Here is a 21422-nt window from a genome sequence, read left to right as displayed (position 1 = left end):
CTGGGCAAGCCCGAGGCTTGGAGTTTGACAGCAGAGACTGACAGATGGAAGCCTCCCGTCCAGGGGCTGAGGCAAAGCAGGAGGACCCCCTCACCTTGGCACCAAGCCCCGTGGGTCCCCACAGCGCCAGGACAGTCACCAGCACCTCCATGAGCGGCACGCCGGCCCCTCGGCAGTCCTCCCGGCTCACGGACACCACGGCCTGCACGCACTGCAGCAGGCGCTCCCCGTACAGTCGCTGTGGAGAGAGCAGGGCACCGTCAGCGACCCCTGCACCCGCTCGGCCGCCCAGACGAGGCCCCGCCGACCAGGGCCATGGAGCCATGGCGACCCCGCGAGTGGACTGGGCCAGGATTCTGGCACATCAGCCATAAAGAGGGCGTCCCTCTGCACAACAGGGAAACCGAATCCCTGCTGAATCCCTGAGAATCAAGGAATTCACGGCAACTCTGTTAAGTGCTTAATGGTATTTGAGTTACATTTTAAAAAGTTTGCACGTGTTAGTGACACACACTGTAGTAGTGACAAGTGGAAGGACAGGGCATCTGGATTTGCTCTCAGTACCCCAGCTCTTCCCACCCCACCCCCAAAGTCAGAGAGAAGCTGGACCGAGGGGGACGTGGCTGGAACCGGGCGGCAGGCACGAGGGGTGCACACTGCTCCCCTCCCCTTCTGTGCACTTCTGAGTGTTTCTATAATACTAAGTTAAGAAAAATAAAATTCTGTGATTCAAAGATGCTTCCAGACTGCCGGGGGTCAAGGTGACACCTCGGTTGGGTCGAGCCCTTCTCTCACCTCCCAGCCTCCAGCCTCATCCACTGTGAAATGGGGGCCAGGAGTGGGCACGGGGTGGGGGCCCCAGAGGAAGAACCGCCTAGAACACCCCTCCCACACGCCTGCTCTGCTATGTTTCATAAAGGACAGAGGGAACCAGGGCAAAATGCTTAAGGTTTTTTTTTTTTTTACTATTGGGGGTGTGAGCTCAAAAGTTTGGTGAAGATTTGGCTAGACAATGGATTGGTTCTAAATTCTGAATCAGCTCTAAAATCCTACGACTCATTCACAAATGATATAAATCATAGAAGTTTAAACAAAAAATTCACTGTGGCATGTCCCCAGCCACTCAGGGGTCCTAACTCCCCCGAGAAGCCACAATTGGTGTTTTATTCAAACACTTACTTTTCCCGCAGCCCCATTTCTCTCAGACCTGGATTGACTGATTGATTGATTTTTCTGAGGGCATGACTTTGGCTAATTTCTAAATGACCTACAGTACATATTTAAGGAGCTACCATTCTTTCAATTAAAATAAACAGGGATTGGGACTTCCCTGGTGGTGCAGTGGTTAAGAATCCACCTGCCAGTGCAGGGTACACGGGTTCGAGCCCTGGTCCGGGAAGATCCCACATGCTAAGGAACAACTAACCCTGTGCGCCACAACTACTGAGCCTGCGCTCTAGAGCCCGTGCGCCACAACTACTGAGCCCGCGTGCCACAACTACTGAAGCCCACGCGCCACAACTACTGAAGCCCACACACCTAGAAACCGTGCTCCGCAACAAGAGAAGCCACTGCAATGAGAAGCCCGCGCACCGCAATGAAGAGCAGCCCCCGCTCGCTGCCCGTGCGCAGCAATGAAGATGCGATGCAGACAACAATAAATAAATTTTAAAAATTAAAAAACAAACCAACAGGGAGCCGCTCTCAGCAGCGGCTGAGCCACCTCACGACACCTCCAGATGCTGGGACCAACCAAAGGTCTGTGTCCTTCGCAAGCACTGCCCTCCTGCTGTGAACATGGCACCACCTCTGAGGAAACGGGGCCTAATGTTCACGGATTTCACGATATTTAACCAGAGGATTTTCAACACCTACCTACCTACACACACACACACACACACACACACACACACACACACACACACACAGAGAGAAAGAAAACAAGACACAGAGGGAACTGACACAGAGGGAGATGCCACAACTTCACCGGAGAAGGCTCCAGGCACTCCCATCCCAGACCCCACACCCAATTCCTGAGTAAACAGGAGGAAACGAGTTACTTCTGTTTTATCAACCGTTTCTGCATCTCAGTCCCCTGTCGATAAACAGCCAGATTTCAAAGCAGAGGCTCAGGTCCTGTCAGCTGAGCCCAGACCCAGGCAGACGAGCAGAGCGTCTCTGGGGCCCTGTTGGCTCAAGCCGGGGCTTTACATTTAGTTTGGTCTTGAAGCATTTGAGGCCTGTCCTCACAGTCCCTGGAGAACGACTGTAGGAAACACTAGGACGACCCCTCCCTGTGCGGAGGCCGTGCATCCTGGCCACAGGCGTGCGAGGATGGGAGTGGGTCGCACGACTGGGGTCGCACGGCTGGTCCCTTGGCCAAAGGCTGGAACGTGTCTAGAGAAACGTGTGTGGATGGAACTGTCAGGAAGGGGCCCCTCTGTTTGCAGGACCGAGTAAATCTTTCCTGGAAGGACTGGAGGAAGAGGAACCAAGTGTGCGCTCTGAACTAGATGGATCGAGGGACCAAGGTTTCCTGTAACAACACTCAGGTGTGAAAAGACGTTTCCTTTGCTGTACAGCTTGCAACACGTGTACTGAAACACCTACACAAACTTTCAAGCTGCACCTTCTAGAACAGAAATGCTTCTGGAATGAAAATCCTTGTTGGAACCAGTTGAGTAAAAATGTGGAACTTTTTTCCACATTTTTAGATGATCATAGTTTATCTTAAAAATGGGTTTTGGGAAAAGTTGAATTATGGTTGAAAACACCAGGAGCAGGTGAAAAAGCCCACGAACGTCCCCCCTCCAAGACCTCTGTTCCATCCCCCCCATCTGTGTTTCAGAAGCTGCCTTATAGGCTTAAGATGGTTCCCACACGACTGTGAACGTATGTCAGAGTTAAGGCCAGATGCAGGTGTGGAAGTGCATCTCCCGGCAGCTGAGCGGTAGCTGGGCACCCCTGTGGTCCAGCTCTGTGGCCAGGGCAGCCACTGTCAAGTGTCAGCTGTGCGGGGCCAGCTTCCCATGGCCCAGGGGGCCTGCAGTGCATGGGGCAGACGCCTGGCGAGGCAAACCCTCGTTGCTCTACAGAGAGATGGGAGGGTGACTGGCCAATCCAAAGACTCAGGGTTTAAGCCCATCACAGCCACATGAAAACAAGGTCGTTATTTTTCCTTCAACAGCAAACAATTGTAAATTATTCCAAATGACTAAGCCTAACTACCTACATTGTTTCAGCTTCAGATGTAATGGATTTACTGCTCAATTTAAGACAAAACAAATCTGTAACCACCAAGCAGAGCTCCCAATAACGGTTGCCAGATCAGGTTGCCTGTTGGAAGCCCCGTTAGAAGCCAAGTGACCGGGGTAAGAATAAGCTCGCCATGGAGACACCGCGTGCGACATGGACCAAGAGATGGGGCGTGGATTCACAGGTTCTCTGGGGGTGGGTGGGGTGGGGGTGGGGGTCTCCAGCTGAGACCACCCACAGCAGCGCCACCCATAGAGCGAACTGCCCTCGACGATGGACGCGCTCTATCTGACACCGCCCAGTGCTGGCCACACGGGCTACTGTGCACTCAACATGCGGCCAGCGTGACAGAGGAACTGCCTTTGCACTTTGTTTCATTTTACTTTAAACGGCCGCCATGGTGGATGGAGAAGAACGGGCCAGGAGACACGTGGGTCCAAACAGGAGGACATCAGGGCTGCATCCCAGCTACCACGCCGGTCAGATGTCCCCGAGAGGCCTGTGGGACTGACAACTGCTATGTGTGGATGGTCCCACAGGGGACCGAGTCACCATGGAGATGGGTGGACTCTACGATCCCCCCAGCCCCACCCTCTCCCGCGCATGCTTACATTTTCAGACCCCTGGCAGATGTGAGCGTGGGCCAACTCCACGGCGATGACCTTCACGTGCGGCCGGAGGGCCTCCCTCGGGCAGCCTCGGATGATGGAGGCAAAGACCAGGAGGCCGGAGGGGGAGGGAGACTTCCTCAGCATCGACAAGATCAACTTCAGAAACACCTCCGGGCTGACGAAGGTCCCGATCAGCTCTGCAGATCTCGTGCACTGAGGGCAGATGGAGGAGGCCTGAGGCTGCCGCCCCTCTCAGCCCCTCGCTGCTCTGCGTCTGTCGCGCCCGCTTTCACCTGCCAGAAGCAGCCCTGCAGGCCCGTCTCTTCCTAATGTGCTCAAACACCCACGAAAACTGGTGAGTCCCCTCATGAGCTCAGAAGTGCCCGGGGAAGGAGTTCATGCCATTTGGCGTGGGCACGGCTGTCAGAGCGTCCTCTCTGAGGCCCGGCTGCCTGAGCTGGACTCATGGGGGCGGCTCTGCACGTCTGTCCGAGCAGTGACCACTGCAGTGGCCTGCGGGTGGAGGATATGTTTACCTTCAGACACAGGGCCGCTCACCTGCACATGCTTAATTTAAAGAGAACCGTTAAACGCCTTTTTTATGGGCACGAAGGCTGGATGCAGAAGGCTGGGGAGAGCCCGGGGGCCACGGAAACATCTACACCTTCACACAGGGGCGATTGCGTGACTGCTGATACGTGTCCAAGTTCACACACTGCAGAACTAGGAAGGGTGCATGCAGCCCCTGAGGACAGCGGAATGCCACTCACACTGCGGACCACGGCCTTCTCCTCGTCGGCACAGGCGTGGAGCAGGGTGCGCAGGACGGGCTCCAGGTGCTGCGTGATGTGGCCTTCCGCGTGCAGCAGCAGTACCGCCAGCAGCTGTGCCGACTTCACCCTGGTCGCCACCACCCAGTCGGTGATGTCGTGACAGATGGCGGGAAGGATCTTGGAGAGGTTTCTGAACACCAGCTCCCGGCAGCCCAGCCCCGGGCGGCTCCCTGTGGGTCATAAAGATGGATGGGAACCCGTGAAATTTACCAACAAGATCTCAACGATTCACATACGAAGTCACTTACTACACATTCCTCACTTAAGGCACACCTACGGGTTTTATTTTGAGGTCTTAAAAAACTCAAACCAACTCTGAAGACAGAAATGACGCCACGAAGTGTCATAATTTACTTTAAGTCTTTACAGCGATCCTGAGGTGTGACTCACAGTAAACTACATGCTCGAAGGGCACAACCCTGAAGTTCTGACAGATGGATACCACTGTGAACCATCACGGCCATCAAGGTAACGCGCACCTGCCACCCAGAAGGTCCCTGTGCTCCCGACGATGCCCTCCCCTGCCCCCGGGCAGCCCCGGTCGGCTTCCTGTCGCTATGGGGAGCCGCAATTTCCCGATTTTCTGTGAGTGCAGCTGCGCAGCACACGCTCCTCTCTGCCTGGCTTCCTCCGCTCCGAGGCCCAGCAAGTGGTGGGGGGCGCCGGCCCCTGCTCACTGCTGAGCAGCGTTCCAGCACACGGACAGACCACAGTCTGTCTGTCTACCGGCCGATGGACGTCTGAGCGGTTCTGCCGTGGGCTGTCGCCGACGAGACTTCTCTCGGGTGGGCGCCCTGGAGCGCCACGGCTAAGCACATGGAAGGTGGGCACTATACTGATTAAGAAATGGCCGAGCGGTTTTCCAACGCTGCTGCACTGCTGTCTGCCCTCCCCAGCCGTGCACGAGGCCTGAAGCTCCTCCACACCTGGCACGGGCAGTCCTAGGTCAAGCCTCCAGGCAGGGAGGGGCATCTCCTTGTGGCTTTGATGTGCATTCTCCTCACGAGCAATGCCCTGGAGCACTGACTCATGGGCTTGTTTGACATCTGTGTATCCTCAGTTAAGTGTCTTTTCAAACTTCTTTTGCCACTAAAAAACTGGATTGTGTTCTTGATATTGAGTTTGAGAGTTCTCTCTGTGCTCTGGACACAAATCCTTATGTAGACAATTTGCAAACGTCTCAGTCTGTGCCCTGTCGTTTCATTCTCTTAATGTCTTTCAAAGAGCAGAAGTTTTCATTTTGATGAAAAGCAATTTATCAGTCATTCTTTTGTGGAGTGTATTTAGGTCGTACTCTTAGATCCACATGGCATTTGGGGTTAATTTTCATTTATCAGGATGGTTGGATCCAAGCCCACTTTTTTTGCACATCCAGTGATTCCAGCACCATTGCTGAGACGTCTTTTCTCCCCTTGTCTTTGCAACTTGCCAAAATTCAGAGTCCACATGCCTGTGTCTGTTTCTGGACTCTGCTCTGTTCCACTGGTCTATCGGTCTGATTTTTTATTTTTTTAATTTATTTTTGGCTGTATTGGGTCTTCGTTGCTGCGCACAGGCTTTCTCTAGTTGTGGTGAGTGGGGGCTACTCTTCATTGCGGTGCATGGGCTTCTCATTGCAGTGGCTTCTCTTGTTGTGGAGCACGGGCTCTAGGTGCGTGGGATTCAGTAGTTGTGGCACACGGGTTCAGTAGCTGTGGCTCGCGGGCTCCAGAGCGCAGGCTCAGTAGTTGTGGCACACGGGCTTAGCTGCTCCGTGGCATGTGGGATCTTCCTGGACCAGGGATCGAACCCGTGCGCCCTGCATTGGCAGGCAGATTCTTAACCACTGCGCCACCACGGAAGTCCATGTCAGTCTGTTTTTATGTTCATAACCTCACCATCTTGATTACTGCGTTTTATGTCTTAAAACCAGACGTACTCATCTTTCAACCTGGGCCTTTGTCTTCAAAGTTTTGGCTGTGCTAGGTCCTTTACGTTTCCTTGTGAATTTCAGGATAAGTTTCTCAATTTCTATAAAAAAGCCTTCGAGGATTTTGATTACAAGATTTTGACCTTAAAGACTCAAAACAACTCTAGAGATAGAAATGAGACCGTGACATGTCAAAGTTTAAAGCGTGTTTTAGTAAAAAGAACAGCTTGTACCATGAGGCCTCACTTTGAATTTTTGTTCCTGTTACTTTTCTCTTTTTATGGTATATGAGAGAATTAGTTCTAAATGTTTCAGATTCTGCTGGTGGTTTAAGTGAGCTTGTTACAATTTTGTAAAAAACAAAAAGGAAAACAATAAATGCCCTTTTCTTCCTGACGACATGTCCCTTGTGGAAAGTTTGTGGGATGAGGGGACAGGTTAGGATCGTCTGGGGAGTGGTCCACTGACAGGCGGGCACACGGCCTGAGAGGCATTTCCAGAGATGCGCGCCTCACTCTGAAGATGGCTCTGAAGCCTCCTTTCCTGTACTTGATACGGCAGACATGATAATTTAAAAGATGGTGCATTCTCAAACTTTACTAAATCAGAAAAAACCCTGCTGGCAACTAATTTTTGTACCTTTTCCAAAACGTGAGTGATTTCCCCTCATAGCAGTTGTGCGGCATGGGAGGTGAAGCTGCATGAATAAACATGTGGACGAAAAAAAAAAAAACACGGGCCTCCCAGGTATGGGGGAGGAGCCGCCTTCTGGGTCTCACAGTGAACAGCAGCGGGTGCACACGAGGCATGAGCAGTTGTCTTCATGCTGCCCTTCGTGCAAGGCGTCCCCTCCAGGGTGGCCGTCCGAGCCTGACTTCACCTGACCAGGGCTGGAGGGGCCTGCGGGCCCAGGTCCCGGTCCCTCCCATGGTGCTGCCTGTCTGACCTGGTGCATGTATACTAGGCTTTGTCCCTGCCAGCGGCACTCCACCATCACTCCACTGTAAGAAGACACCTGCAGACAGACTGCAGTGATACAGGCGTCCGATCAAGTTCAGTGGAAGGGACTTCGTTCCTAGACAGAAAGTGTTTCCAGAGCAGAAGAAACTAGACACGTGTGGGGTTGAGGGGCAAAGAGGGGGGCCGCAGCCCGGCGGGCAGGGGGCTTCCTTGGAAATGCAGCCCGGATCTGACTCAAGAGCTAAGGGAACACATGGCATGCCCGCGCACACACACGCACACGCGGGCGCTCACGGTCTGGCAGAGAACCACGACAAGGGGCAGGACGGGAGGTCCAGCAACGGGAGGCTCTGTTCTGAGGGTAGCATCACCCGGAACACGAGGACTGCATCTCACCGGCTACCTGTGTGTTTGCTTCTCCAGGTGAAGCTCACAGAACAGCTTTGTGAGATGACAAAGCACCACCCATTTCCAACGTTTCCCCATCAGGCTCACGCTCCTCGGATGGCCGCGCCCTCACGTACCCAGGGAGGCCCGCCCAGGACCCCGAGGGAGGCCCTTCCCGCCGTCCGGCTCTACCTCCGGGACTCGCCCTGCTGCACCGCTGGCCTGGGCTGGCCGCGCTCACCTGGCGAGGGGTGGTGTGCGGGGGGCGGGCCAGCGAAGTCCAGCTTGTCCTTGAGGTCCTCCTCGTTCTCCATCTGCCAGTGCAGCCCGACCTGCTCCCAGAGGCCGGCTGCCTCGCACCTGCCGCACAACACAGACCCGGGTCAGGGGGCGCCCTCGGGGGGGCGGCCGGGTCTCTGCCCGAGGGAGCTCACCAGTGAGTCTGCCACGCCTCCATCACTAACCCAAGCAAAGTGCTAAAGATGCAAAACTGTACTGTCAAAGTCCCATGGCCTCCAAGCACACGGGATGCGGGGACACGGTGGCTCCCACAAGACTCTGGACCAAAGGAAACCACCACCGCCGTAAACAACAGCTTAGGAAAAGCCAGCGCCCGGTGAGGCGAGCAGGAGGGAGGCGTGCAGCACGGCGGCTCTGGGGCGGGACGTGTTGCCCTGGCACCCAGAACCTCGGCCTGTCCGCCACGTTGCCACTTACGCGATCTCGGGGATCTCGTCGTCGAGGCTGCTCAGGAGAAGCGGGATGAGCTTGTGCAAGAATGAGTAGCGGTCCCGCAGGTGCAGCAGCCAGCCCCCGACCACACGCGCCACTGCCTGGCGCACCTGCAGGCAGAGGAGGGTGAGCGGCCTGCACGCGCGTGGGGCCCGCGGCAGCCCAGGCCCCCGTGCGGGCACACAGAGGCCCCAGAGCCCGCTCCGGTGCTCTGGCAGCTCTGCATCCCCATCTCGGGCCTGGAACGAGATGCTAGCACCCTAGGTCTCGCTGCTTCAACCCCTGTCCTCCGGGCTCAGGCCGGACCCTCCACTGGCCACGGCAGGTCCTGCAGCCCCGCCTCAGCCCTGTGGCACGTTTGCGGCCTCCTGTGTGGGACCTCCTGGCTGGGCTGGGCACTGGCCGCCTATGTCCAAGAAGGTGACGTGCGTGCCTCTACCCACCTCACCCACTGCAGGGAAGAGGTGAGCTTCATGTCGCATGTGACCCGGGGAGCAGCAACAGGCCTCTGTTTTTATCATGTTCTGATTGGACCCAAGGATTCCGATGCCCGTTCCAGTTTAGTCGGGCAGGATCCCACCCACGGGGGCTCGGGTTACATCGCACCCCGCGGGCTCCCAAAGTAGCCAGCGCTGGACGAGGAGCAGCCGCGCTGCCTCGGCTTCGGGTTCTCCTCTACGTCACTGGAACTCACCTGGGAGGTAAGTTTCATTCTTTCATCCGCCCCTCCCCTCCCCTTCCATCTACCCCCCTCCCCGGGGCCCCCCCTGTCATTCCTGAGCACCAGTGAGGGGCTGGGGGCCAACCAGACCTGCTCCCTCTCCCTTCCACCAGGGTTCTGGCCCAGGGCAGGTGCGCACAAGCGCCCAGGGCCTGAGCTGATCACCTGTGGGGCGCCAGCAGCGGGGCAGGTGGGGCTGTTCCCAGGCAGGCTCCTGGGCAAACACCTATACGGTCACATCCTTGGAGCCTCAACAGCAGGGTCAGTGCTTTATCCCAACTACACAAAGCACACAGAACTCCGTCTTCTAGACGAAACACCCACAATCAGAGACGAGCAATGTGCAGAGGGAGCGCCCGACGGTCAGGGCGAGCCTGGGGCAACCGAGGGCACGTGCCTGCTTATGGGCAGTGACTTAACCTGAGCTGGGTGCTCTCACCTGGATGGTGCACTCAGGGGACCGGGGCCTTTCTGGGCCTGGAGGAAGCTGTGACAGCCCTGCTGCACCGGGACACCACCCCTTCCCACCTCCTTGGACATATCCTGCAGACCTCAAGTGACCAGGCTCCCGAGGGAAAAGTGAGGCCATCCCTCTGGGGCCCCTGCTGAGAAAGTAGGGAGGGACGGGCCTCTCATCACTCCCTGGGTAAGTGATCGGAGCCTCTAATCTTCCTGTGTAATAGAACAGGCACCTGGAGCCATTCTGGCTGTCTGCACACACTCTAGCAAAACTGTCCTGACTCGTGCAAGTTCAATGTTTCATTGTATAAAGTATCTGTGACCAGCACAGAGAAAGGTGCTCAGCATCACTAATCACTAATCCTCAGGAAAATGCAAGTCAAAACCACAGGGAGATACCAGCTCACGGATGCAGAGGAACTGGATCCCTTGTACATTGCTGGTAGGAATGCAAAGCAGTGCAGCCACGTGGAACACAGTTTGGTGACTTCAACAAGCTGCACATGTGTTACTGTAGGACGGACACAGCAATTCCACTCCTGAGTGTTTACCCGAAAGAAGTGAAGCAGGACTCAAACGCATCCCTGCACACCATCGTCCTCAGCATCCCTATGCACAACAGCTAGAAGGTGGCAACAACCCAAGAGTCCGTGGACGGATGAATGGAGGAACGCAGTGTGGTCTGTCCACACGGTGGATGCTACTTAGCCTTAAAAGGAGCAAAGCACTGACACCTGCCACAGCTGGGTGGACCTCACCAACACAATGCTATGAGAGAGGCCAGCCACAACAGACCCCATCCTGATTCCACTTACATGAAACAGCTAAATTGTCAGATCCAGAGAGACAGAAAGATTAGAGGTCATCAGGAGGGTGGGGGGGACGGGGAGTAATTGCTTAATGGTCACAGTTTCTGTTCGCGATGATAAAAAAAGTTTTGGATGGTGGTGATGGTTGCACAGCACTGTGAATGTACTTAATGTCACTGAACTGTGCACTTAAAAATGGCTAAAATGGCAAATTTTGTTATAAACATTTTACGAAAAAATTTAAAATTAATGATGTAATATATCAAAAACATTGAACGCTTTAAGTGAGGGAATTGTATGGTATGTAAATTATGGCTTGATAAAGGTGTTTTAAAAAATGAAACAGGGGCTTCCCTGGTGGCGCAGTGGTTGAGAGTCTGCCTGCCGATGCAGGGGACATGGGTTCGTGCCCCGGTCCGGGAAGATCCCACATGCCGCGGAGCGGCTGGGCCCGTGAGCCATGGCCGCTGAGCCTGCGCATCCAGAGCCTGTGCTCCGCAACGGGAGAGGCCACAACAGTGAGAGGCCCGCGTGCCAAAAAAAAAAAAAAAAATGAAACAAATCAAAATAAAGAGTTAATTATAAGGGAGCCCCCATAAGACGATCAGCTGATTACTCTACAGAAACGCTGCAGGCCAGAAAGGAGTGGCAAGATATATTCAAAGTCCTGAAAGGGAAAAATCTGCAACCCAGGATACTCTATCCAGCAAGATTACCATTTAGAATAGAGGGAGAGAAAAAGAATTTCTCAGACAAGCAAAAACTAGAAGAACACAGCAATACTAAACCTATCCTAAAAGAAATATTGAAAAGTCTTCTCTAGATAGAAAAGAAGCGAGAAGCTATAGGAAAGAGAAAAATCACAACTGGAAAGTAAATCACTTAAATAAGCCAGTATACAGGTTAAAAAAAAATGTAAAAAATGTTTGTGACAGCAACAATAGCCACAATGAATGACAAAAGGATAACTATGAAGATGTAAAAGAGGACATCAACATCATAAAACATGGGCGAGATGAAGATGTAAAAGAGGACATCAACATCATAAAACGTGGGCGAGATGAAGATGTAAAAGAGGACATCAACATCATAAAACGTGGGCGAGAGGAGTTAGAAAATGTCGATTTTTTTTCTTTTAGAATGTGTTTGAGCCCCTAATGACTATCAGTCTAAAGCAAGTAGATATAACTATGGGTTAACATACTTGAAAAACAGGGTAACCACAAATCGAAAACATACAACAGATTCCCAAAACCCAAAAAGAAGAGAACACAAGCATAATATAAAAGGAAATCATCAAATCTCTGGCTAGGCTCACCAAGAAGAAAAGAGAGAGGTCCCAAATAAATAAAATAAGAAATGAAAAAGGAAAAATAACAACTGATACTGCAGAAATACAAAAGACCATAAGAGAATACTATGAACAATTATATGTCAACAAATTTGACAACCTAGAAGAAATGGACAAGTGTCTAGAAACATACAGCTCACCAAAATTGAAACAAGAAGAAATAGGAAACTTAAACAGACCAATTACTAGAAGTTAATTTAGAATCTGTAATAAAAAAGCTCCCTGGGCTTCCCTGGTGGTGCAGTGGCTGAGAATCTGCCTGCCAAGGCAGGGGACACGGGTTTGAGCCCTGGTCTGGGAAGATCCCACATGCCGCGGAGCAACTGGGCCCATGAGCCACAATTACTGAGCTTGCACGTCTGGAGCCTCTGCTCCGCAACAAGAGAGGCCGTGATAGTGAGAGGTCTGCACACCGCGATGAAGAGTGGCCCCCGCTTGCCACAACTAGAGAAAGCCCTCGCACGGAAATGAAGACCCAACACAGCCATAAATAAATAAATAAATTAAGTAATTAATTAAAAAAAAGAAAAAGCTCCTTGCAAGGAATTCCCTGGCGGTGCAGTGGTTAGGACTTGGCGCTTTCACTGCCAGGGCCCAGGTTCAATCCCTTCTTGGGGAACTAAGATCCCACAAGCTGCATGGTGTGGCAAAAAACAAACAAACAAAAACAAAAACAAAACAAAAACTCCCAGGACTGGGTGGCTTCACTGAGGAATTCTACCAAGCACACAAAGAATGCACACCTATCCTCCTCAAACTCTTCCAAAAGCTGAAAAGGAGGGAACACTCCCAAAGACATTCTATGAAGCCACCATCACCCTGATACCAAAATCAGACAAAGACACCACCAAAAAAGAAAATTAGAGGCCAATATCTTCCATGAATACAGATGCAAAAATTCTCAACCAAATATTACCAAACCCAATCCAAGAACACATAAAAAAGATCATACACCACGACCACGTTGGACTCATCCCAGGGTCACAAGGATGGTTCAACATACGCAAATCCATCAATGTGAAACACCACATCAACAAAAGACAAAAACCACATGCTCATCTCAAGAGATGCAGAAAAAGCATTTGATAAAATTCAACGTCCATTCATGATAAAAACTCTTACCAAAGTGGGTATAGAAATAACATATCTCAACATAATAAAAGCTACTTGTGACAAACCCACAGCCAACACAATACTCAACGGTGAAAAGCTGAAAGTCTTCCTCCACTCTCACCACTTCTATTCAACATATATTGGAAGTCCTAGCCACAGCAATCAGATAAGAAAAAAGAATAAAAGGTATCCAAGTTGGAACAGAAGAGGTAAAATTCTCACTATATGCAGATGACATGATACTATATTTAGAAAACCATGAAGACTCCACACAAAAACTACTAGAACTGATGAACAAATTCAGCAAAGTAGCAGGATACAAGATTAACATAGAGAAATTGGTTGCATTTCTTTACACTAACAATGAAACATCATAAGGAAATTAAAACAAAAAAAACTTTTAAAAATTGCAACCAAAAAATTAAAATACTTAGGCATAAGTCTGACCAAGGAGGTAAAAGACTTACGTGCTGAAAGCTATAAAACATAAAGAAATCTATAGATTTAATGTGATACCTATCAAATTACCCATGACATTTTTCATAGAGTGAGAACAAATAATCCTAAAATTTACATGGAATCATAAAAGATCCAGAATTGCCAAGGCAAACCTGAGGAAAAAGAAAGAAGCAGAAGACATAACCCTCCCAGACTTCAGACAATACTATGAAGCTACAGTAATCAAAAGAGCATGGTAGGGGCTTCCTTGGTGCAGTGGTTAAGAATCCGCCTGCCGGGCTTCCCTGGTGGCGCAGTGGTTGAGAGTCTGCCTGCAGATGCAGGGAACACGGGTTTGTGCCCCAGTCTGGGAAGATCCCACATGCCGTGGAGTGGCTGGGCCCGTGAGCCATGGCCGCTGAGCCTGCGCGTCCGGAGCCTGTGCTCCGTAACGGGAGAGGCCACCGCAGTGAGAGGCCTGCGTACCGAAAAAAAAAAAAGAATCCGCCTGCCAATGCAGGGGACACGGGTTCAAGCCCTGGTCTGGGAAGATCCCATATGCCACAGAGCAACTAAGCCCATGTGCCACAAGAAGCCACTGCAATGAGAAGTCCGTGCACTGCAACAAAGAGCAGCCCTCGCTCGCCACAACTAGAGAAAGCCCATGTGCAGCAACGAAGACCCAACGCAGCCAAAAATAAATTTATTTAAAAAAAAAAACCAGCATGGTATTGGCACAAAAACAAACATATGGATCAATGGACTAGAGAGCCCAGAAATAAACCCACACAACTATGGACAATTAATCTTTGACAAAGGAGGCAAGAATACACAATGGGGAAAAGACGGTCTCTTCAGCAAGTGGTGTTGGGACAGTTGGACAGGCACATGTAAATCAATGAAGTTAGAACACACCCTCTCACCATACACAAAAATAAACTCAAAATGGCTTAAAAACTTAAACATAAGACATGACACCATAAAATTCCTAGAAAAGAACATAAGCAAAACATTCTCTGACATAAATCATACAAAGGGTCAGTCTCCAAAGCAACAGAAATAATAGCAAAAATAAACAAATGGGACCTAATCAAACTCACAATCTTTTGTACAGCCATGGAAACCATAAACAAAACGAAAAGATGACCTATGGACTGGGAGAAAATATTTTCAAATGATGTGACCGAGGGATTAATTCCCAAAATATACAAACAGCTCATACAGCTCAACAACAAAAAACCAAACAACCCAATCGAAAAATCGGCAGAAGACCTAAATAGACATTTCTCTAAAGAAGACAAACAGATGGTCAACAGGCACATGAAAAGATGCTCAACATTGGTAATTATTTGAGAAATGCAAATCAAAACTACAGTGAGGTATCACCTCACACAGGTCAGAATGGCCATCATTAAAAAGTCTACAAATAACCAATGCTGGAGAGTGTGGAGAAAAGGGAACCCTCCTACAGTGTTGGTGGGAATGTAAGTTGGTGCAGACACTATGGAGAACAGTATGGAGGGTCCTCAAAAAACTAAAGCTATAGCTAACATATGATCCAGCAATCCCACTCCTGGGCATATATCCAGAGAAAGCCATAATTCGAAAAGATTCATGCACCCCTATGTTCACAGCAGCACTATTCACTATAGCCAAGACATGGAAACAACCTAAATGTCCATGGACAGATGAATGGATAAAGAAGATGTGGTATATATATACAGTGGAATATTACTCAGCCGTAAAAAAGAATGAAATAATGCCACTTGCAGCAACATGGATGAACCTAGAGATTGTCATACTAAGTGAAGTAAGTCAGAGAAAGACAAATACCATGTGATATCACTTATATGTGGAATCTAAAATATGACACAAATGAACCTATCTATGAAACAGAAATAGACTCAGACATAGAGAACACACTTGTGGTTGCCAAGGGGGAGGAGGGTGGGAGAGGGATGGAGGGGGAGTTTGGGAGTAGCAGATGCAAACTAGTACATACAGGATGGCTAACCAACCAGGTCCTACTGTAGAGCACGGGGACTATATTCAACATCCTGTCATAAACCATAATGGAAAAGCGTCTAAAAGACAACGTACATATATGTCTAACTGAATCACTTTGCTGCACAACAAATTAACACAACGTTGTAAATCAACTATACGCCAATAAAAAACAAGAAGAAAGAAACAAATCAAGGACGTGTGGTTGGAGGCGGGGTGGGTTGCTGCGAGCGGCCTGGGGCCAGACCCAGGCCTGGAGCGGGGGGCCAGCTCCAGCTGGGGGCCCTGCGTACCTTACAGCAGCCCCAAGCCTCGGACGTGGAGGACTTCCGTGGGAAGGAATGAGATGATCTTTAATGTATGGATGGACAGGACACGAGGAGGCTGGCACTCCTGCTGTCGGGGCCACAGGGGCCACGGGCCGACCACCCTGCAAGTCCCCCACTGGCAACCACCGCTCCTCCCACCCCAAGGGACCGGAGCCCTTCACCCCATCCTCCCTTTGGGAGAGAGGCTGCCCTCACAGCCTTCACTCTGCTCCCCACGGCCTCAAATCCATGACACGCCCTCTGAGCTGGCTTCTGCCAACAAGAGCCGGTTCTCTCACCTCCACCTGCCTGCCTGTCTTGTCTGTCTGTCTCTCCTCAGGCCCCAAAGCCAATGGAAGGAATTACCCCAACACACCAACCCTGGCTCCATCCTCCTCCCAGGCCTCGTTTGCCAACCTCTGTGGCTTTTTGATTAAATCACCTTGATGGAGGAGGATGTTACAGATGCTTCTGCAAACCGTGGAAATACTCAGTTCAGAGTTTCTTCCTAAAAGGAAGCAGTCCTTAACAAATATATTAAGACAACTCAGGTCTCCCCCAGCTTCTCAAAGACGTGAAATAGGAACACCTGTGACAGCGAATGATGGAAGGACACTTAACGTCACATATAGTGGCTTTAAAAAAAGACAAAAGTGAGGGGGTGACAAATAGCACACTGGCACACTTCTGGTGGAGAAAAGGGACTGCCTGGAGGAGAAACTCTGGTTACCTGGGGGACATCATCAAAGAGCCGCTGAGCAAAGTGAGGAAGGACGTCGTCCACTGACTTCCCGCTGCCAAACTGGATCACTGTGCCCGTGGCCTCGATGACGGCCACCCGCACCTTCCAGTGCTGGTGGGAGATGGACTGCATCAGGGGGCCGATCAAGGACTCCGACTGCATGTGGAAGTGGTCTGTGGGACGGGGAGACCATCAGTCACCAGGGGAGCCTGTGAGCGTCAACCCTGGCCTAGTTCCCTTGGGCTGGCCACACACAGCTTTGTACCCCAGCACCAGAAGAGGTGCAGAGTTGGGCGTGTGACCCAAACAACACCTCTCCGACCCAGAGACTTGGGAGGACCAAAGGGAAAAGGCCGGGGCTGGACCCATCTCAGCTGAACACAAGAGCTGGCAGGGGAGAACCTGAAGCTGCAGATGGCTGCGACAGGCACTCCAGAGTACGCTGAGTGGGGAGACACTGTGTGTCCCCACCTCTGGATGAGTCTGCAGCCAGACACCCAGCACGACCGCAGGAAGCTGGATCAGCACCGCCTCAGGCAAAGCCACCCCACTTCCTAAAGGCCTCACAGGAAGTCACAACCAAGGGCTCTTCGTGACAGCCAAGCGAACCCTCTGGTTTAGCAGTTGTGCCGCTGCTTGAGACCATTCTGTAAGATCGCTATTTCTGTGATACTTGGGGCGAGTTCTTTCAGCGTTCGGGTCCTGAGATCGAGGCAGGCTTCGGTCCACTACTGCCCAGTGTGCGGGGAGCCAGAGGAGAGACCCCGTGCGCACAACTGGGGGGTGGGGGACAGAGGGGACGGCGTTGAGACGGGGAGATGCTTCACTCGGCAACCAGCGAGCATCCACTGCGGGCAGGCACTGCGCTCCGGGCTGCGGGTGCAACAGGGTGCGGACGAGGGCGGGCTTGGGGAGGGGGCGACGTGGGAGGAGACAAGGGCGGGCACCTGGCGTGGCGCGCGCCAGGCCCGCGGCGCACTCGCAGCTCTCTCGGCGCACGGCGGCGAAGGGGTCAAGCAGCGTGCAGCGCAGCACGCGCACCGCGTCGTCCAGGTGGGGCGCGAGCGCAGCGCCGCTCAGGCGTACGGCCAGGTGGAGCAGCTGCACTAGCGCCAGGCGCAGCTCCTCGCAGACCTCGGGCGGTGGGCGGCGCGCGGGCTCGGGGCCGGCCAGGCGCGCGGCGAGAGCGGGCAGCAGGCGCGGGAGGGCGTCACGGGGCCGGGCGGCTCGCCGCAGGCCCAAGTCCAGCAGGTGTACGGCCAGCGCGCGGCAGCCCTCGGCCGGGTCGGCCAGGCAGCGCAGCAGGCGCGGCAGCAGCAAGCGCGCCCACGGGCCCTGAAAGGCGGCGGCTGCGGCGGCGGGGTCGCCGTCGGGCGCCTCGGGCCGCGCCGCCTCCAGGGTGCGCTGCAGCGCCTCCAGCGCGCGCCGCCGGCCCAGCTTGCTGTCGGCCTCCAGACCGGGCAGCATGCGGCTCAGTACGCGGCTTAGCTCCGCCGCCTCGGCCGTCTCGGCGGCTTCCGCCGGGTCCGGGGACGCCGCGGCCTCGGTCGCCACCAGCGCCGCCATCTCCCCCGCGTTGCTAGTCACCAGGGGAGACCGGCACTTTTACGACGGTCGCGGCGCGGATTACGGCGCGTTTTCCGGTCGGCTCCGAGAGTAACTTTATTGGCAGCTCGGAACACTGACAGGACACGGCCGGGGGGCGGGGCCGGGGCGGGGAGTCGGAGGGCTGAGGGGACGCGGGCCAGGCCGGGGGTCCTGGGCAGGTCTGGAGCCCGATATGATGGCCGCTGCGGACTTGTGTACAGTCAGGCGTGGTGGTCGTGCCCTTTCGTGTCCTCAGGTGGCTACTGTGACCCTCACCTCTCCTGCATGCCCGGGTCGGACCAGTTCCGTCGGATACGGTGACGTGGAGAGGGCACCTGGTCTCTCCGGCTCGGGTCTTCGTCTAGTGGGTGACACGTTAATCAGCGTGCAGTTACCGTGGTCCTGAGGGATGAAGGCCAAGGAACTTGGCGTAGACTGGAAGGCTTCCTGGAGGAGGTGACAGCCCCAGCGTAATATAGTGGGTAATTAAGAGTTAACTAGGTGAAGGGGGGGTGAAAGCGTTGCAGAGGGAGAGGACAGCATGGGCAAAGGCCTATGGTGGGAGTGGGACTGCTCAGTTGTGCCCCCCAAAGTTCACGTAGTGGAGTCCTGACCCCCCAGGACCTCAAAACGTGACCTTACTTAGCAATAGGGCCATTTAGACTCATCAAGTTAAGAAGGATGGGCCGTAATCCATATGACTGTGTCCTTATAGAAAGGGGAAACTGGAGACAGACAAGCACACAGGGAGAACGATCATGAACACGGATGGCCATCTGCAAGCTTAGGAGAGCGGCCTGGAGCAGACTCACTCCCTCAACGGCTCTGGGGGAAGCAGCCTCTGACACCGTGATCCTGGACTTCTGGATTCCAGAGCAGTGGGGAGATAAATTTGTGTTGTTTAAGCCGCCAGGTTTATTTATGGTACTTGTTTGGGCAGCCCCAGGAACAAATACGGGGAGGGGGCCTGACACTGTTCCGGGAAATGAAGAAAAGTGCCCTGTGGCTAGAGCCCAGGGGCCCAGGGGGAGCAGGGTCCTCTGGGTGGCTCCACTGGGTCCCAGTGGGGGATGCAAGGGAGGATTTAAGGTGGAAGAGTTTCGCGTAAGGTTTGTGTTTTTAGAAAACTGCTTTGGCTGTTGCAGAACAGGTTAGCAGGGAGCCAGGCAGTCGCCACATGAGGCCGTTGCGAAGGCCGTGCTCTGGCTGAGATGAGTGAGTAAACACTTAAATGGGGGTGGTGGACTTCCCGCCCCAGAAGTCCTGCAGACTCACTTTCCCAGCTGCTCCCCACGAAGTACAACTAAGTACCTTGCAGCTAGTTCAGACAATGGGGAAAGGCTCTGAGCTGGAAAGGAGACGGGCTGACTGGGGACTCCAGCACTGGAGGAACAGCCATGGGATGGGTCCCTGGAGTTTCTCTTTCTTGTTTACAGGTTCCTGGAATAGGCGCTAGAGGGGGCTGCAACCCAGACCTGCCGACAGGCCACTCACTGAGTACACGATCACTGCCTCAGCATCTGTTCTGTGTGGCCCGCTGCCTGCGGGGCCTTGAACTGACAGGAGCCCTCCCGCGAGTGCGTGACCTAGATGACAGCCCGCAGAGTCACCAGTAAACCGAAGTTCCTGATGTGACCCCCCCGCCCAACACCCTTGTGATAACCTCTCTCCCTGTGGGCCCCATAGATTAAACCCCTGTGAAGCTCACCAAAACCCTGCTCCCTCTGGTTTGAACTGACCTATCCAGCCTTAGCCCAGGAACCCCAAAGCACAGCCCTGTGGACCTAATACAGGTGTGCGCCCCGGGTCCCGACTCCTGGGCACTCTGCCTGTACCTCCTCCAGGACCTGTGAGTCGTAAGCTTCCCTGTTCCGCTGTTTCTTGAGGTCTTTGTTGAACCACCAGGCAGCCTGGCCACATGCCTTCTGACATTGCAGGCAGCACCCACAGGGATGGAGTGACAGCCGGGGCAGCACCGGGAGAATGGAGCAGACAGGAAGGGCATTGCAAGGGATGGGGAAATAAAACTATCATTGGAACCACAGGCCATAAAAGTAGGCTGGAATTTATACACTAAACCTAAATTGGATGACTTTCTGCTGAAATAGAAGATTAATTTTTTGTTTGATGTGGACCATTTTTTAAAGTTTTTATTGAATTTGTTACAATATTGCTTCTTCTTTTTTTTTTTTTTAATATATTTTGGTGTTTTGGCCGCGAGGCATGCGGGATCCTAGATCCCTGTCCAGGGATAGAACCTGCACCCCTTGCATTGGAAGGCGAAGTCTGAACCACTGGACTGCCAGGGAAGTCTCTGAAATAGAAGATTTAAATAAAATCAGGATTCTTCTAACACAATAACCAAAATGTCCAGTATACAGTAAAAAACCACTGGTCATACCAAGAACCAAGGAAAACCATTATTTGAACATGAAAAGAAGTGAACTGACGTGAACACCAAGATAAATCTTGGAATTATCTGAAAAGGATTTTAAAGCAGTCATAAAAATGCTTTTAAAAATATTTATGGGGCTTCCCGGGTGGCGCAGTGGTTGAGAGTCCGCCTGCAGATGCAGGGGACGCGGGTTCGTGCCCCGGTCTGGGAAGATCCCACATGCCGTGGAGCGGCTGGGCCCGTGAGCCGTGGCCGCTGAGCCTGCGCGTCCGGAGGCTGTGCTCCGCAACGGGAGAGGCCACAACAGTGAGAGGCCTGCGTACCGCAAAAACAACAACAACAACAAAAAAGTGCACAGAGCCTCAGATCTGCAGGACAATCGTTTTTGTCACCAGAGTCTCAGAACAGGAGGAGGGAGAATGTGGGCTGAAAAAGTGTTTGAAGAAATAATGGCTGAAAACTTCCCAAATTTGGTGAAAGACATAAACCCATAGGTACAAGAAGCTAAGGAACCCCTATGTAGGATAAGCCTTCTGAAAATCCATACTAAGAAACATCATAATTAAATCTGTGAGGACTAAAGACAGAAAAAAAAATGTAAAAACAGCCAGAGAGAAATGATGTGTTCCCTAGAGAGGAACACCAGTGTGAATGACAGATTTCTCATCTGAAATCACAGCAGCCAGAAGGAAGTGGCATATTTTTTTTTATATATATCTTTTATATCTGATTGTTGAAGCAAAAACTATAATACTGGGACTTCCCTGGTGGCACAGTGGTTAAGAATCTGCCTGCCAATGCAGGGGAC

At 52.5% G+C, this 21422-nt stretch overlaps 1 protein-coding gene and 1 long non-coding RNA gene across 9 annotated transcripts in view; one reads left to right on the top strand and one right to left on the bottom strand.

Moving 5' to 3' along the window:
- Nucleotides 1-18322, bottom strand: part of DNAAF5 (dynein axonemal assembly factor 5) — a 36396-nt gene extending 18074 nt beyond the window's left edge. For 6 of the 7 annotated variants that reach the window (XR_003436894.1, XR_003436896.1, XR_003436897.1 and 3 more), the window contains exons 1-7: nucleotides 17580-18322; nucleotides 16621-16805; nucleotides 8673-8797; nucleotides 8197-8315; nucleotides 4637-4869; nucleotides 3867-4079; nucleotides 95-238 (exon numbers count right to left, since the gene is read on the bottom strand). Coding sequence is in view for 3 of the 7 variants with exons in the window: in XM_027125527.1 (XP_026981328.1) it covers nucleotides 95-238; nucleotides 3867-4079; nucleotides 4637-4869; nucleotides 8197-8315; nucleotides 8673-8797; nucleotides 16621-16805; nucleotides 17580-18198 (1638 nt within the window). In the remaining 4 variants the exon portion in view is untranslated. The remainder of the gene's footprint in view (nucleotides 1-94; nucleotides 239-3866; nucleotides 4080-4636; nucleotides 4870-8196; nucleotides 8316-8672; nucleotides 8798-16620; nucleotides 16806-17579) is intronic. The other variant, XM_027125528.1, reaches the window with a different exon arrangement.
- Nucleotides 18323-18332: 10 nt separating this feature from the next.
- On the top strand, nucleotides 18333-20421 carry LOC113630333 (uncharacterized). 2 transcript variants are annotated; one of them, XR_003436898.1, is made up of 3 exons: nucleotides 18333-18675; nucleotides 18935-19434; nucleotides 19656-20421. It is a non-coding gene; the product is annotated as an uncharacterized LOC113630333 (long non-coding RNA). The 2 variants fall into 2 exon arrangements; XR_003436899.1 differs by having other exon boundaries at nucleotides 18935-19143; nucleotides 19656-20419.
- Nucleotides 20422-21422: the final 1001 nt, after the last annotated feature.

The sequence above is a fragment of the Aethalodelphis obliquidens genome, unplaced genomic scaffold, assembly GCF_003676395.1.
Source record: "Aethalodelphis obliquidens isolate GAN/ISIS:26980383/991018 unplaced genomic scaffold, ASM367639v1 scaffold30, whole genome shotgun sequence".
In the NCBI taxonomy this organism is placed as follows: Eukaryota; Metazoa; Chordata; class Mammalia; order Artiodactyla; family Delphinidae; genus Aethalodelphis; species Aethalodelphis obliquidens.
This window is presented reverse-complemented; position numbering and strand designations above follow the sequence as displayed.